The sequence below is a fragment of the Doryrhamphus excisus genome, linkage group LG3 (assembly GCF_037039965.1).
Source record: "Doryrhamphus excisus strain RoL-2023G ecotype Guam linkage group LG3, RoL_Dexc_Guam_v1.1, whole genome shotgun sequence".
Taxonomy (NCBI): Eukaryota; Metazoa; Chordata; class Actinopteri; order Syngnathiformes; family Syngnathidae; genus Doryrhamphus; species Doryrhamphus excisus.
Genome location: NC_136359.1, coordinates 21,271,714 through 21,287,685, shown reverse-complemented (window position 1 = coordinate 21,287,685; position 15,972 = coordinate 21,271,714). Strand labels below are relative to the sequence as shown.

At 39.9% G+C, this 15,972-nt stretch overlaps 1 protein-coding gene across 1 annotated transcript in view; it reads left to right on the top strand.

Moving 5' to 3' along the window:
* Window positions 1–15,972, top strand: part of galnt9 (polypeptide N-acetylgalactosaminyltransferase 9) — a 77,709-nt gene that overhangs the window by 21,784 nt on the left and 39,953 nt on the right. The window contains exon 4 of the mRNA XM_058070779.2: window positions 6,126–6,300. Within this exon, the coding sequence (XP_057926762.2) occupies window positions 6,126–6,300 (175 nt within the window). The remainder of the gene's footprint in view (window positions 1–6,125; window positions 6,301–15,972) is intronic.

Genomic DNA, 15,972 nt, shown 5'->3' with positions numbered 1-15,972 from the left:
ACTGATTCATCCATGGACTCATTCTTTTTACTCTATCATGAAGTATACCATTAAATATTATTTGTAATTTAACACTACAGTGTAGCTGTTACATCTTCCCTAAAAATAATTATTTAACATTTAACACCCCACAAATACGGATACAGTCAATTTAAACAATCAGCGTGATCAAATATTTGTTCGATGTATGCATATCATCACGCATGAATCCTTGCTGTTGATGTTTTCAATCATCACCTATCTGGTGCATCTTCAAGAAAAGGTCAAATTGTCTGTCAGCAGCTTTTGGAGCATTTGTAATTACAGTAATGATCATTTGTGCAGGTGTGCAAGCTGTGTTTTGGCATTAGCATGCAGACCAGACTGCTTCACCTTTTTTTAATGGCCTAGTCTCCCTCAATGAATTTAAACAGAGACATTTATGATAAATCACGCACAGAATCCATGTTTGCCATTGTTGCCATGACACATTAGTTACTGTAGCTTGGTATTTAATAAGATTCTGAAACAACATTTCCATTGCTAAGCATTTGTTTGTGTGTGTGTGTGTGTGTGCCCAATTACTGTTGCTCACTGTGCTTGAGTCATGCAGCCTTCTATTTTGTTAAGAAACTTTGCAAAACAAGATCCAGGTACCATGTTTATATAGCCCTAGAACACGATGAACACAATTCTGTGTCAAAATCATCAAAAAATATCCTGTTCTGAGATGGAAGTCTTTTGAAAAATGGCTGGGATTGAATTAGTGAATAACCTGTGTTAAAAAAATACCTGACAGAATCAAATATTACTTTCCTTTTGTTTCGTTTTTTGCCCAGCAAAGACCCGCCACCCATAAAAATAAGTTTAATAAAAACAGTTTAATAAAGACGCCTAACAGATAGTGAGCCGGCTGGTGTGCGTGTTATGATAACTGTGCCTGCTGCTGAAGTTTACAATAAAGTACACAAGTATACATGTATTTCGCTTTGTTTTCCACATGTAAAACTATAATAATATTAATATTTTTGGGTGTGTGGAAGTGGTTAGTGGAGTAATTGGATTAACATGATCCAATCCAATCCAATCCACTTTATTTATATAGCACACAGTAGTAGTGCTGCACAGTAAAAATAAAATACAATAAATAAAGGTACAAATTGAATTGAATCCAAAACTAAAAGATCAAATATGAAATAAAATAGCAAAATAGATATTAAAATATTAAAAACAAGAAGCAATAAAAGTATAAAAAAATAAAACCAATTAAAATAAAAAGAAAGAACTAAAAGACACAGGACCATACGACTCACTCCGAGTTAAAAGCCAGAGAATAAAAGTGGGTTTTAAGACAAGACTTAAAGCTTTCAATGTTGGGGGCCTTTTTTACTTGGGAGGGGAGAGATAGTTCCATAGCTTGGGACCAACCACAGAAAAGGCTCGGTCCCCCCTGGTCTTAAGTCTCGTCTTGGGCACCACAAGTTGGAGCTGGCCCTCGGACCTAAGTGACCGCGCTGGGGAGTAAATTTGGATGAGGTCCGAGATGTATTTGGGGGCCAGTCCATTCAACGCCTTAAAAACAAAGAATAAAATCTTAAAATCAATCCTAAAGCGAACAGGCAACCAATGCAGGGAGGCCAGAACTGGGGTGATGTGCCCCCCCTTTTTCGTTCCACAGAGTTCTGGACTAACTGTAAGCGGGAGAGAGAGTTTTGGCTAATTCCAGAGTAAAGTGCATTACTGTAGTCCATGATTTCTTATAAAGTTTCAGTTTCCATATGAAAAATGTTAATAACTTAAAAACAATGTGGTGTGTGTCTGTGTTTTGTGTTTGAGTGCGGTGGCGGTATAAACAGTCTGAATCATACAAAGCATCATGCAGCTATTTATTATTGTTAAATACATACATGACCCCACATAATTCTAACGATAACGATGCTCCATGTGTATTTGCACTATGTATTCACAGGATGATGAATTGTATTTTTATGCCTGCTGTGGAGTATTCTGGGTTCCATAAGTCTCTTCCCATGGATGCAGGCCAGTATTTTATTTGCAAAGATTACTCAGCGCCACATAACGGTTCTCCCAGTAATTATTGCACTTTAACAGTTTTAGCACATTACTGTGCTGACTGCTCAGCTAATTGTGAATGCAATGACAATTAATGAAATTACTCATCCATTTAGACCGTATGGTGTTTTGCACCACATGATGCCATTACTTTTGCAGGAACATCTTAATATTATTAGTTGATCTGATTCTGGCATTGGAATTAAAGCGTTCTCAAAGTTTGTAACTCTTCTCCCTGCAGTAGAGTACATGACTACCATCCTAACATTTTTGCTTTCAAACTGACTGGGGATTAGACTTTTTTTTTTTTTTTTTAACATTCTGTGTTTGATTTATGTTGCAAGCTACAGTAGCTGTGGATGATGTTCAAAGTCCACGTGTCTTATGCAGCCTTATTAATGTCTCCCCCTGAAAGTGGAACACTCAGCAACAACCCCAAAAAGTAGTCATCTATCCTCAAACACAGACATCAATTTGTGCAGCTGGATGGTTACTTGGCAAACTTTGTCTTCAGTGATGACAACCAGCCTCATCAGCAGGAGTAGTGGCGAGGGAATGGTATAATTCGTCAGATGATCTGTCAGCAAATTAGTCAATAAACTAGATACAACACAGCGACACCTGTGTACAGTGGCAACATTGCTGTGTAAGCACAATTATTTGTGTTTGTTAAGAAAAAGAATCTAAATATCTTAATACATGAAAAACGGAATACATACTGTTGTTAATCAACATAAAGTGTTTGTCAAATAGATAGGAACCTGTTCTGAACATACACATTGATAAGATGAATGGTTACGTAAACGTCCCAGAAGTGGTGTCACAAAAAACTATATCTCAAATCTGTACTTCAAGTTCACCACTTCGAAGTACAGTAATCCTATGAAGTTTAACACACTTTCCCAGGCTTCTCTGCCATGCCTTTATGCACTCCCGGTAGGATTCTACTGGTATCTTTCACAGCTCCACAGCCATCTTGATGCCAAGTCAATGCAAACTGTATTTCTAAAGCACATTTAAAACAGCTTGAGTTGACCAAAGTGCTACATAAGGCATACAGACAATAACAACAAAAGCAGTAAAAACAATAAATAAATACATATTCTACAATAACACATAGACAGGAGATTTGAGGTAAAAACAATATACATGAAAATAAATTCTTTGTTGAACGTCAGTGAAAAAAAGACTTCTGCAAGTGCTTGTGCAGCAGGGGTAGTGGATGACGCGCAACTGCAGGGTCTTGAGACACATGCTAACTCGCAAACTAGAGAGCTAGCAACCTAAACGGTAGCCTTCAAGTTATTTCCTTTAAACTTAAATAGCCAAAAACTTACCACTTCCACACGGATAGGGAGGATAACTATTAACAGTTATTTAACCTTTAACATGAACATTAATCAAACGTAATAATTTTTTCTGGGTACATGATACCATACAGCATCCATATCAAACTTGCGCGGGCCGCACTAACATTAAACTTTCATATCAAGGCGGGGGCCTCAAACTAGTGTCCTGCGGGCCACATTTGGCCCGCGGGCCGTGTGTTTGAGACCCCTGATTTAGAGTCTTCAATTAATCTAAAATGTGTAAAATAATGGCATTTTTTTTTACATAGTTCTATCAGTATTTACTAGGTACTCGATATATAGGCTCGGTATATAGTTCATCATGTCAGTTTTAGCAAAGGTCACCCATGAATCATCACTGAAACAGCTCAAATGCCAAATATTGACATCCTACATCACTACATACTATGTAACATGCTTCCTTTGCGGCAGTACCAGGGCACATTTGAGTTCCGGCAACTGTCTTGTTAAATGTCACTTAAACAGTGGTGGGCGGTGAGTTTGATACCTGGCCCTTCAGTGGGGACATAACCGGTCAGAATGTTTTTCATCAGACACTGTGAGGGCTAGTGTCATTTTAAAAGTTGGTAATAAAAATAGACCGTGGCTGGGTTGTGAACCACAGTCACCCGTGTTAAGTGCAAGGGATATTACGACCCCACCATGACAGTATATCTTACTATATACACGTCTTTCCACTCTCCTCTCTCTTATTTTCCCTGCTTTGCTTCTATGTATTGTTTTAGTCCTGTGTCATGCTTTTAAGAGCCTCTCTCTGCAATGCTCTTTAAATCTAAACCATGGAATTGATCGACTGGTCTCACTACACCAGGGGTCTCAAACACGCAGCCCGCGGGCCAAATGTGGCCTGCAGGACACTAGTTTGAGGCCCCCGACTTGATATGAAAGTTTAATGTTAGTGCGGCCCGCGCAAGTTTGATATGGATGCTGTATGGTATCATGTACCCAGAAGAAATTATTACGTTTGATTAATGTTAAAGGTTAAATAACTGTTAATAATTATCCTCCCTATCTGTGTGGAAGTGGTAAGTTTTTGGCTATTTAATTTTAAAGGAACTTGAAGGCTACCGTTTAGGTCGCGAGCTCTCTAGTTTGCGAGTTAGCATGTGTCTCAAGACCCTGCAGTTGCGCAATATGTTGTAAATAAAAAAAGTATAAATGTGACTATAGTCATGTTTTGTCATGTCTACAGGGCTCTAATAATGCTTTGTTAATTTTAATCTGAAAAAAATAGTCTACCCACCAACTATATGTGGTTTCTCAAGTTTTTATTATATTTATTTATTTATTACTGATTGATTGATTTTCTTTATTCTTGATTTGTTTATTTATTTTTCATCTTATTTTGTGTAGAAAAATAAAAAGTAAGATATTTGAGAACAGTGGAATGTTTTATCAGAGCTTTTATTGTAGAAAATTGGAACCAAAGCAACGTTTTTTCAAATTTTTTGTTTTTAATAAATGCGTTTTTTTTTTTTTAAACCTGATGCGACCCAGTCCCACCCAGACCCGAGCTCCAGTGGCCCCCAAGTAAATTGAGTTTGAGACCCCTGCTCTACACAATTGACAAGATCTTCTTGACGAGAAGCTTGGGTTTGGGGGAACCTATCACCGATGGGTACATGATTGACAGTTGTGGGAAGTGGAAGGTCATATGTCTGGCAAATCGCCTTTCCGTGGAGGACATTGAAGACGTCTACCTCTTTGGAACTATGATAACAGGTGTGGTGCTGGATTATGCACTGCCCTGGTGTATCGCAGAATTTGTAGGACGGAAGCAGCGGTTTAATACACAACGCAGCATCTCCTGTGAGCACTCAGACTGCGATATGAATCACAACCATAAAAACATCTTGGAGACTGGATTTTGGTCCCCCGCACCCTCTTGCATTGGGACACTTTGACCCTCCATTATTTTTTTACGGGCACCTGTTTTTTGCTTTTCCTGTCTGGGCTCACCCACGGACGTTTCCATGGCCATTGCTGCTGAGCTTCAAGATTGGGAACCTGATGGGGAAATGTCCAAGGGCCAAATACTAACGCATCCAAAGACACATATGTGCATCCAATGTCTTCGCCGCTATATCACCCCCCCCCCCCCCCCAGGTGTGGGCATGACAGGAACGACAGCTTGCGGCATAAGGTAGCTGTGGCTGACTGCTGGCTGTGATGGGAACCTTTCCTCTTTATGGCGCTAGTTTTGTGTTCATGTTGTGTAAAAAATGTGTTTACTTGTGCAAATATATGCCGAGATTTTTTTACAGTCCTTCGCTGTGTTCCTTCATTCCAAGTTTAGTTTGGAATTTCCCTCTCCTATCCTCTTGTTGTTCCCTTTTCTCCGTCTCTTTCATCAATCAATCATTTTGTCCTGTACACCCCTTGTCTGGACGTATGAAGGAATGACGTATCCACAACTTCCCTTCTTTTTCCGTATAAGTGACAGGATCAATACAGGACCACAAAGGGCCATCTCACAAACTACTTGAAGCAGCGCTGCCAAAAAACCTGCTACTAAATGAAGAAAATAGATTACTGGGAATAAATGAATACACCTTCACGGAACGAATACTAGAATTGAAGTTGTAAATGTAGGTCAGTGCTTTTGATCGTGTTTAGGCCAGCAGAGATGGATTTTCTGGCCTGACCGCACACCACTGCACTTGGCTAACCAATTTTGTTTAAACTGTCCTTTTTTTTTTTTAGTGGAGCTGAAATTCAACTTGGATCAGTATGTGAACAAGCGTTACCCTGGTCTCGTCAAGATTGTGAGGAACAGCAAACGGGAGGGTCTGATCCGAGCCAGAATCCATGGCTGGAATGCGGCCACAGCTCCTGTGGTCGGCTTCTTTGATGCCCATGTGGAATTCAACACTGGCTGGTAAGGGAACGTCATGTTTAACACAAGCAGGTCAGAGGTCAACTTCTCTTTTTTTTATCACCTGTGACTCTGCACTCTGCTCTTTTATCTTTCCAGTACAGAGGGATGTCATGTCAATATATACATTGTCACTGAAATATACACTTTAGTCCGCTGCCAAAGCACTTTTCAGCTGTGTGACCTTATCAGTGAGGAGCTATTGAATAGAAGCTCTGCTTTACCCATTGAGCAAATAAATCAATCAGTCAGGTTTATTTGGAACATGCTTAAAGGACACATTAAATAAGATGACAATGAAGATGACAAATACTGAAATGTCAGACCGGATGTAATTAAGCTCAATTGTAGTATTTTTATATGATTTTGCTCAGGCATGGTCTTACAACATCTTCTCAATGTAAACCTGTATTATGCATAATGAATATAATGATGAATAGATTAAAATTAAGGTTACATTTTGAGCTACATAAGATGAGATATTTCACCATATATTCCAAGAAAGATGATCCACAAAGGAATCAAAGTTTAAATATACTCTTTGTTAGACACAGACTTTTATTGTGCTTTGAAACAATTCCACAGACAAGTATACGGTACATCCAAATGAATTGGTGTGTCATTCAGTCTACATAATGTATTATGTAGCATATCATGTATGCCCTTTGACTGACACGTGACGCCTAAATTCAAGATCAGATGGCATAGTTCCAATTTGATCCTAAAAAGGATAAAGACTGGAAAATTAATGAATTACCGTAATGTAGAGTGACTTTCTGTGTATTAGCAAGTCACCATTCAATGATCTCCAAATTGGTTAAAAAAAGATTATTTTTTAATTTTCATTTGATCACATTTTATTCACCATAAATCGATAATTATGTATATAATCGGGCTGTCAATTGATTGAAATATTAATTCGCAACTAATCACATTTTGTCCATAGTTAACTCAATTAATCAAATGTAATCACAGTTGAAAAAAGTCTAGTTTATCCATAATAAGTAAGGATGTAAATCTCTGTGGTAAACGATTTGACACGCAACTATGATAACTATATGCAATTTTACGTTGTGGATGTCAATTTCAGAAATATAATAATAATAATATAATAATACATTTTATTTGTATAGCGCTTTTCAAGATACTCAAAGACACTTTACAAAAGAATGAAGTTGAATAAAACAAGTAAACAGAATAAAAGACACACCAAAATACAACATTGATTGGTTAATACATGAGTAAAAACATGAGTACAGTTAAAACATGAGTAAAAGCGGGGAGGGGCGGGGCACAGCAGTCAGATATAAAAAGTTAGACATTAAAAACAGATTTAAAGAGGTGGGTTTTGAGTTGTTTTTTGAAGGTGGGAAGGTCAGGGCAAACACGGAGTGAATGGGGCAAAGAGTTCCAGAGGGTGGGGGCAGCGATGGAGAAGGCTCTGTCTCCCCAGGTTCGGAGCTTGGTCTTACAGGGGAGTGCCAGGAGGTTTGAGTCTGAGGAGAGAAGGGGACGCGGGGGATTATGTGGATTGAGGAGGTCTGTGAGATATGGGGGGGTCAGATCATGGAGGGCTTTGTAGGTGATGAGAAGAATTTTGAAGTGAAAGCGTTGGGGGACGGGAAGCCAGTGGAGGTTTTGGAGGACAGGGGTAATGTGTTCTCGGGAGCGGGTGGAGGTGAGGAGGCGGGCAGCGGAGTTCTGAATATATTGTAGTTTGTTGAGGGTTTTGGATGGTGTGCCGTAACCCTCGTAAATATGGGCCATTACTTCATTTAAAATAAAAACAATATATTAGAAATCCCCCAGTTTTTGCATGCTAATGTGTTTTGTCCCACTTTGTTTGACAGTACTTGAACGAAACAAAATACTACAACATAGCATTTGATTTCAAATGCTGATATTATGTGTAAGGTAAGGTTTGATTACCTTATTGATTGCTAATGTGCATTTTGTTTGATACACTACAGCCCTGAAAAGTAAAGTCCAGGCTTGCACTGGTGTATGGTGGCTTCAAATTTAAAATACAGTTAGAAATCCCCCTGTTTTTGTATACGGAACATGAGCGGCAATTTGTTACTACTTTGTTATTGGTTATAGTAACTCACAGCATACCTGTACCACTGTTAAGGAAAGCCTACAATATTTACATGCTTGTCTTTATGCTTCACTGATACTGTTTTTTCTGATTTCCTTGAGATTTTGCACTTTTTTCGGCATCCCTTGAGTGCACCATGGTAGCTGTGAGTTACATAACTGAAACATATGTATAAAAACATAACTTAGTAATTTCAATTGCATCTGTTCATCATTCAATCATCTTACATTATCATTCATTAGTGGCCAGTAATAGAAATTCAAGTTTATGAGGCATACTGAAGAAAAACATTGAATAATTCTGGGGCTGAATCTAATAATTGATCTGAAATGGTAACAAAGTATCAACACCAAACTAACCGAGAGGCTGAGTGCCTGATATTGTATACAAAAAAATTGCACTTTTTCCAAGGTCAGACATTTGAAAAAGGGATTTGCACAGATTCTCAATTCCCATGTCAGTGTGCAAAGAATGATGAGGGTTTTATTGCACAGATGGAGCTTTCACTAGAATATCTGAACATGAACAAAGCGCTTTGCTGGACTTTGACACTAAACACAAACAATGCAGCTGCTTTCTGTCTCACTCTTTGGACAGTAGGTAGTCTAATCCACCTGGAAACATTGTATTACTGAATGCACAACTTCAATTTAAAATTTATTTGTAAGATGATACCTTCTTTTGTTTGGCCCTCCTCTTGTGTGCTGTATCCTCAACTAACAGCATGACAGACACAATTTGCTACTGAATTCACTTCCTTTCTTCTCCACTGAATGACTCATAAAGTATTCATTGCAGCAGGTGCATATCAATTGTATTGTCACAATATGGTCTTTCCAGTGATGCTGGCCGCCTGCCTGTGTTAGTAACAACATTTTTCAATCAACATTAAATGTATTCAATTGCAGTCTTCATACGCTATGATTAAATCCCCAAATTCTTCTGTTCTGCAACATGGCCAATATTGAAATAATTAACATTCTGGCTATCCTAATGAGTTTCTATAGATGCCAGTAATTTAGTTTAGAAATAATAACGCTTTTGTCACAATTAAAAGCCATACAAAGTGTGCAGAAGTAGATTCATGTAATTTATCGCGGGGGAAATCATTTGATTTTTTTGCTTTACCCTCTGAAAAAGCAAGAATGTCTTAGAAGTCCACCATTCTTAGTATTGCTCTAAAATTAAAATCAAAGTTATAATTTAATGTGTGTTTTATAAGTTGTTAATTTGGTAGAATAAGTATTTGATCCCCACCCTTCGGCCATCTCTGTGTGGAGTTTGCATGTTCTCCCCGTGCATGCATGGGTTTTCTCCGGGTACTCCGGTTTCCTCCCACATTCCAAAAACATGCTAGGTTAATTGGCGACTCCAAATTGTCCATAGGTATGAATGTGAGTGTGAATGGTTGTTTGTCTATATGTGCCCTGTGATTGGCTGGCCACCAGTCCAGGGTGTACCCCGCCTCTCGCCCAAAGACAGCTGAGGAAAAGCGGTAGAAAATGAATGAATGAATGAAGTATTTGATCCACATATACTGTGGCCGTGGCTTAGTACTTAGTACTAAATGTTGGCAAGCACAGAGGTCGGATGTGTCTAGCATATGGTCACCGGTTTTGCATACTTTTCAGAAGGAACACCATGTTCCACTCTTCTTTACAGATACACTTCAAATGCTAAAGGTTTTATTTTGCAACTTCCAGTTTCAGTTCCCACCATTCACCGATTTTCCACAGAAATCGGATCCAGAGACTGGCTTTGCTACTCCAGGATCATATGGCACTTCATGGCTCCGGTCATAGAGTGACCTAATAGTTGTTCGATTCTCCATCCTCCCTTGACCATGTTGAGGCACCCTTGGACATGACACTGAACCCCCAGTTTTGTCTGATGCAGTGTCATTACTAGGTGAATTTGTCAACAGTGCCACAATTGCGTCAAGTACTTTGAGGATAGAAAAGTTCCATACAAGTCAAAGTATATTGAAGCCACTAAATTATTCTCTTGGCTGTATGTTTTTGGTCATTCTTATGCTGGAAGACCTATCTGAGACTAATCCCCAGTGTTCCGAGCGAAGTCAGGAGGTTCTCATCCAAAGTCCTTGGTACATGACTTCGTCTGTTTCTGTACCATGAGCAGAAGAACAGTCAGAAAGCAGAATTTTGCAACCCCACTGTTTCACAGTAGGAATGATGTTGTTGTTCTCGTGCCTCCAAACATGTCAACAAACATGTTAACAAACATGTTCTCATCTGACCACACCACATTATGTCAAGCCTTCTCTGAATCGTTCAGCTTTTCATTGACAGACAGCCTTGTACATGTGCCCTCTTGGAACGTGAGGGCTCTCAAATCATTACAAAGAAGAAATGTGTTTGAATGGCTTCCTTCGTGACTGTGGTCCCATCTCCCTTGAGATCATTAACAAGCTCCTCCTGTACAAATCTGGACTGATCCTTGACCTTTCTCAGAATCATTTTATCCCATAAGGTGAGATCTTGCATGGAGCTCCAGAGCAAGCAAGACTTGTATTTTTTCCTTTAAAGGTTGTCTCACCACGTTTACTGGTGAGTTTACTGGACGTAAAAATGTTTTAACCCTACAGTTAAAGAAAAAACATGCAACGTCTTATTCCATACCTACTTTAACACCCAGCATCAGACAACAGCTTTGTATCTGTCTGTATGAATCACATAGGTTTTGGTGACATATTGTGTTGTGCTTACATGCTTATGTGCTTAAGACTTACATGTTGTTGCTCAGCTGTTGTTGCTTGCTTTTGTGTTAATGTTAATATAACAAGAGATCAGGAACATTGTAGTTGAGTTTAGTCATCAGTAATGATGTCTTCTATGCACTATGTAGCCAAGCATATGACGTCCTTGCTATCAAAGTTGCTTTCCCTTTGCCTTTTATGACTGATTATGAGACTTCATTTTGATTTACACTCTGTTGCACGGAGTATGTTGTGTTGCGCACCACACAGTCAAGGAAGGAGAAATGTCAGAGACAGCGTTTGCGCAAACGGTGACTATGCCCCTGAGCTGAAGTTTGGTGACTTACACAGCGGCCTCTCAACAATATTTTGGATACAGAGGTTGCCGGCATGAATAAAACAGAAATCTTGTCAGTGTAGGATGTTAGGGTCTTTTATTTTAAGCGCCCTGTAAATACGAGGATGTAGCTTTGCATTCCTGCATTATAACATTTTTAGTATTATAATGACACACCACATCCATCAAGCCATCCACCCTCTTTCGCTTATCCGAGGTCAGGTTGCAGGGGAAACAAGAAGAAAGACTTTCCTATCTCCGGCTGCTTCATCCAGATCCTTCTGGCAGATCCTGAGGCAAGTGAAGAGACATAGTCTCTACAACGTGTCCTGCATCTTCCCTGAGGACTCCTACCGGTTGGATGTGCCCTGAACACCTCCCCAGGGAGGCGTCCACGAAGCATCCTGACCAGATGCCTAGTATGCTACCTTACCTGGCTCTTCTTAGTGAGGAGGAGCAGCAGCTCTACTAGTTTCTCCTAGATGAGCATGCTTTTCACCCTATCGCTAAAGGACAGGCCAGCCAACCTATGGAAAAAAATAATTTCAGCCACATTTCAGCAATCTGGTCCTTTTGGTCACTAATCAATTAGCTCATGACCACCTATCGATAGACCACCACGCTAAATTTAATTTTGTAGGTTTTTACTGAATACGTCAGAATCTACATGAATACATTTACTTTACATTTATGAACAACTACTAGATTGCTAACAAGTGAAATCGGATGATAACGATACCAATACCGATCACATACATACAGTGTCAAGTTTTAAATTTACAACTTGCTACATTAGGAGTCACCAAGGTTTTTCATTGTGAGAGCTACTTTTACAAAATGCAAATAGCCAAGAGATACCCATTTTTGTACCATTTACTTTCATAGCTTATTTCAAAACAAACAAAGCCAATATGCTAGTTTTATCGAATCATTTAACAAAATGCTGGTATCCACAACTCACATTTTGTATTTCACAAAGCATTTTTTTTCTAGTCTTTTCACATTATTAACTGAAAACCTGAATGAAAAGCAGTTTTTTCTACCTCTGCTGGGCCCCTCCAGCCGCATCCGCTGCTTACTGAACCGCAGATGCAGCTGACTACTTTTTCTGTGCCCGGAGAGGAGACAAAATACCATCTTGGCGCCGTTGCTGAAATCAGTTTGTGTACAATGCACTTTTCAAGCGTGGCGCAAATACTCACTGAGGCCGCAATTGAGCTCTGCGACCTCATTGAACTGCCGAACTGGGGAAGTGCCAAGACTGACATGCACCCACCAGGGTAGGCGTACCTCTACTCAAGACCTATGATAATTTTCAAAATAGCATTGTAAATCTTATTGCCGGCTTTACCTTCAATGTCAAAGGGTTAAAGAAAATGAATTGTAAACGTCCCGTGGGCCAGATTAAAAAGCTTAACGGACCATCGTGTGTCCTTGTCTGCGTCCGGATAAGGTGTATACACTGATTTGCGGCATGCGTATTAGAATATTTTGCTTTTTAGAGCTCACAATTGTTTTACAAATACTTGTAAAGGCACTCTGCATGATAAAGATATACTTTTATACCAGGGAAGGTCAAACTCACGGGCCGCATAGCTTTAACAAAATTTATGAGGGGCCAGACTGTATATAGTTTACACGTAACAGTCCACCTGGAAGTGTTGTATCTGTAAAAGAGTGTGTGTATATAAACAGCAGACCACATCAAATAACAAAATTGATAAAACAGCTACTTAAACCGAGTGGCACGGCGGTCTAGTGGTTAGCGCGCAGACCTCACAGCTAGGAGACCAGCGTTCAATCCCACCCTCGGCCATCTCTGTGTGGAGTTTGCATGTTCTCCCCGTGCATGCGTGGGTTTTCTCCGGGTACTCCGGTTTCCTCCAACATTCCAAAAACATGCTAGGTTAATTGGCGACTCCAAATTGTCCATAGGTATGAATGTGAGTGTGAATGGTTGTTTGTCTATATGTGCCCTGTGATTGGCTGGCGACTAGTCCAGGGTGTACCCCGCCTCTCGCCCGAAGACAGCTGGGATAGGCTCCAGCACCCCCCGCGACCCTCGTGAGGAAAAAGCGGTAGAAAATGAATGAATGAATGAGCTGCTTAAACCATCAAAAGGTTGATGATGCCAGATTGTATGTTAAGTTAAAATTAAATATTTTGGAAAGAACGGGCATATTTAAACACTCGGCGGGCCGTAGTTTGCGCACCCCTGTTCTATACTAAAAGCAGACCGAATGAAACACTGCAATTCACTGATCAATACTCATGCTTTATCTCTTTTGGCAAATGTAGCCTTTTGGTGTCTATGAGACCCTTACTGTTAATTTAGCTCTGAAGTATATACTGTAGATTAGCATAACAATAGATTCATTCATCAACCAGTGGCTTTTTGAACACTTACAATAAATGATGTGATGGAACTGATCATTTCTGTACTCATTCAGGCCATTCCGAGGAAGCCAGCCAGCTGCCCATGCAAACTAACAGCACTCACGTTGTTTGTGTTGTTGTATCATTGCCTCAGAGCATTACTGATGTTAATTGATATCCCGGTTACCTTCATCTGTTCCCCATCTGCTCTTGCTTCAAAAATGGATGTGCCTTTCATGGCTCCATGTAGACCGTTCACCTTATCATTTCATGCTGCCCCCCCCCACAATGCCTCTGTTTTACAAGCCAGGTTGCGTCACAAATCTGTCTTCACCTGTTACCTTTTGGAAATGTTATCTTTGAGGGAGTCAAAAGAAAAGTAGAGCAGATTCCTTTGATTTCACTAGAAGCAGGCGGTTGATGGGTAAAAGGATACAGCAAAGCGGGGGGATGACAGGCACGTTCAAGACTCATGTCGCTTGTGTGTGTGTGTGTGTGTGTGTGTGTGCTTAAGTGTGTAAGAGTGAATTTACATAATCTACTATCTGTGTGCAAACATTGTGTGCGTCTTCTTTATTCCAAAAGATTCACCCTCTATCTACACAACCAACCTATTTGTCACAATACAAGGCTCCAGCTATTTATCATAATATGATTATTCACCATGACACATCCAGTGATTAGCAAGATGGATGGTTCCTCTAGATGTTGTGAGTTTCTATCAATGACCTTGTGCACACTGCCTGTGCATATTGAGCCAGAGAAAATGCTGCCAGCTATCAGCGGCAGTGTTGTGATTCATTGGCACAGCAGTACCTCTGGTGTGCTGTGGATTTGCAGTGGAAATGTTGCCTTTTCACATTACAGTTTAAGATGACATAAATATCAGGTGTATAATGCACTTTGGCACTTGTTTCCAAGTGCCTTTCACCTTCTTGGTTTAGGAGACGTGACAAAGAAGGCAGTTGTCACAAGATTGGACCATACGGGCAATTCACGAAACAGAAAGAACAATGTGTTAGTTGTTGTTTTTGGTCACTGTTGTAAACATGGATTTGTAAATTGGACATGATCATAATCTAATGTGTATGAATGTACAAACAGAGTGTTCGTATTTATAGCCTCCTGTCTTGTAATAATCATTCATATTAGTGACCCCAGTACATTATTCCAGTTGGATCAGTATAGTAATAATAATATAATTGACCACTAAACATACAAAACAATCATGAGCACAGCTAGTGCATGAACAGTAATAAACAAAATTAATTTGACTACCAAATGTATAGGAGGGCAGACATTACATGGAAAGTGTAGAAATTGAAAGTGAAGAGGTAAAAATAATATTAATTTATTCATTCATTTTTCTACTGCTTATCCTCACAACGCGGGGGGGTGGTGGTGCTGGAGCCTATCCCAGCTGTCTTCGGGCAAGAGGCGGGGTACACCCTGGACCGGTCACCAGCCAATCACAGGGCACATATAGACAAACAACCATTCACACTCTATGGACAATTTGGAGTCGGCAATTAACCTAGCATGTTTTTGGAATGTGGGAAGAAACCGCAGTACCCGGAGAAAACCCACGCATGCACGGGGAGAACATGCAAACTCCACACAGAGATGGCCAAGGGTGGCATTGAACTCGGGTCTTCTAGCTATGGGGTCTGTGCGCTAACCACTCGACCGCCGTGCAGCCTGGTAAAAATAATAATGTGAATAAAATTATTATTATCACCTCTCACTTTCTGATTTCCATGTTCATTCTGTTCTCTGCGGTCTTGATTCTGTTTTCTGCTCGCTATAAGATTTATGTTCTCCTCGCTCTCTCTGAGCTACACTTGCTTTGAACTTTACAGAATTTTACGGAATAAGACTAGACGATCAGCGATCACTGCCTGGGACCTTGGTTCAATAATGTGTCTGGTTTACAGCATAAATTATGACTTCCAACCAAACTAGTATACTAGCTCACTTATCTGCCTTGGCATTTTTTCAGTCGTGTAGTTGTGACAGAAGTGGCCCTTGCTTCAAAGTGGAGCGATTTTCTTTGCCTCATTTGGTAAATAAACAGGATTAATGGCAGGAAATGGGAACGTGTTGTGATTTGGACCTTCTGTCTGCCACTTCTGAAGCCCATGACTGCAG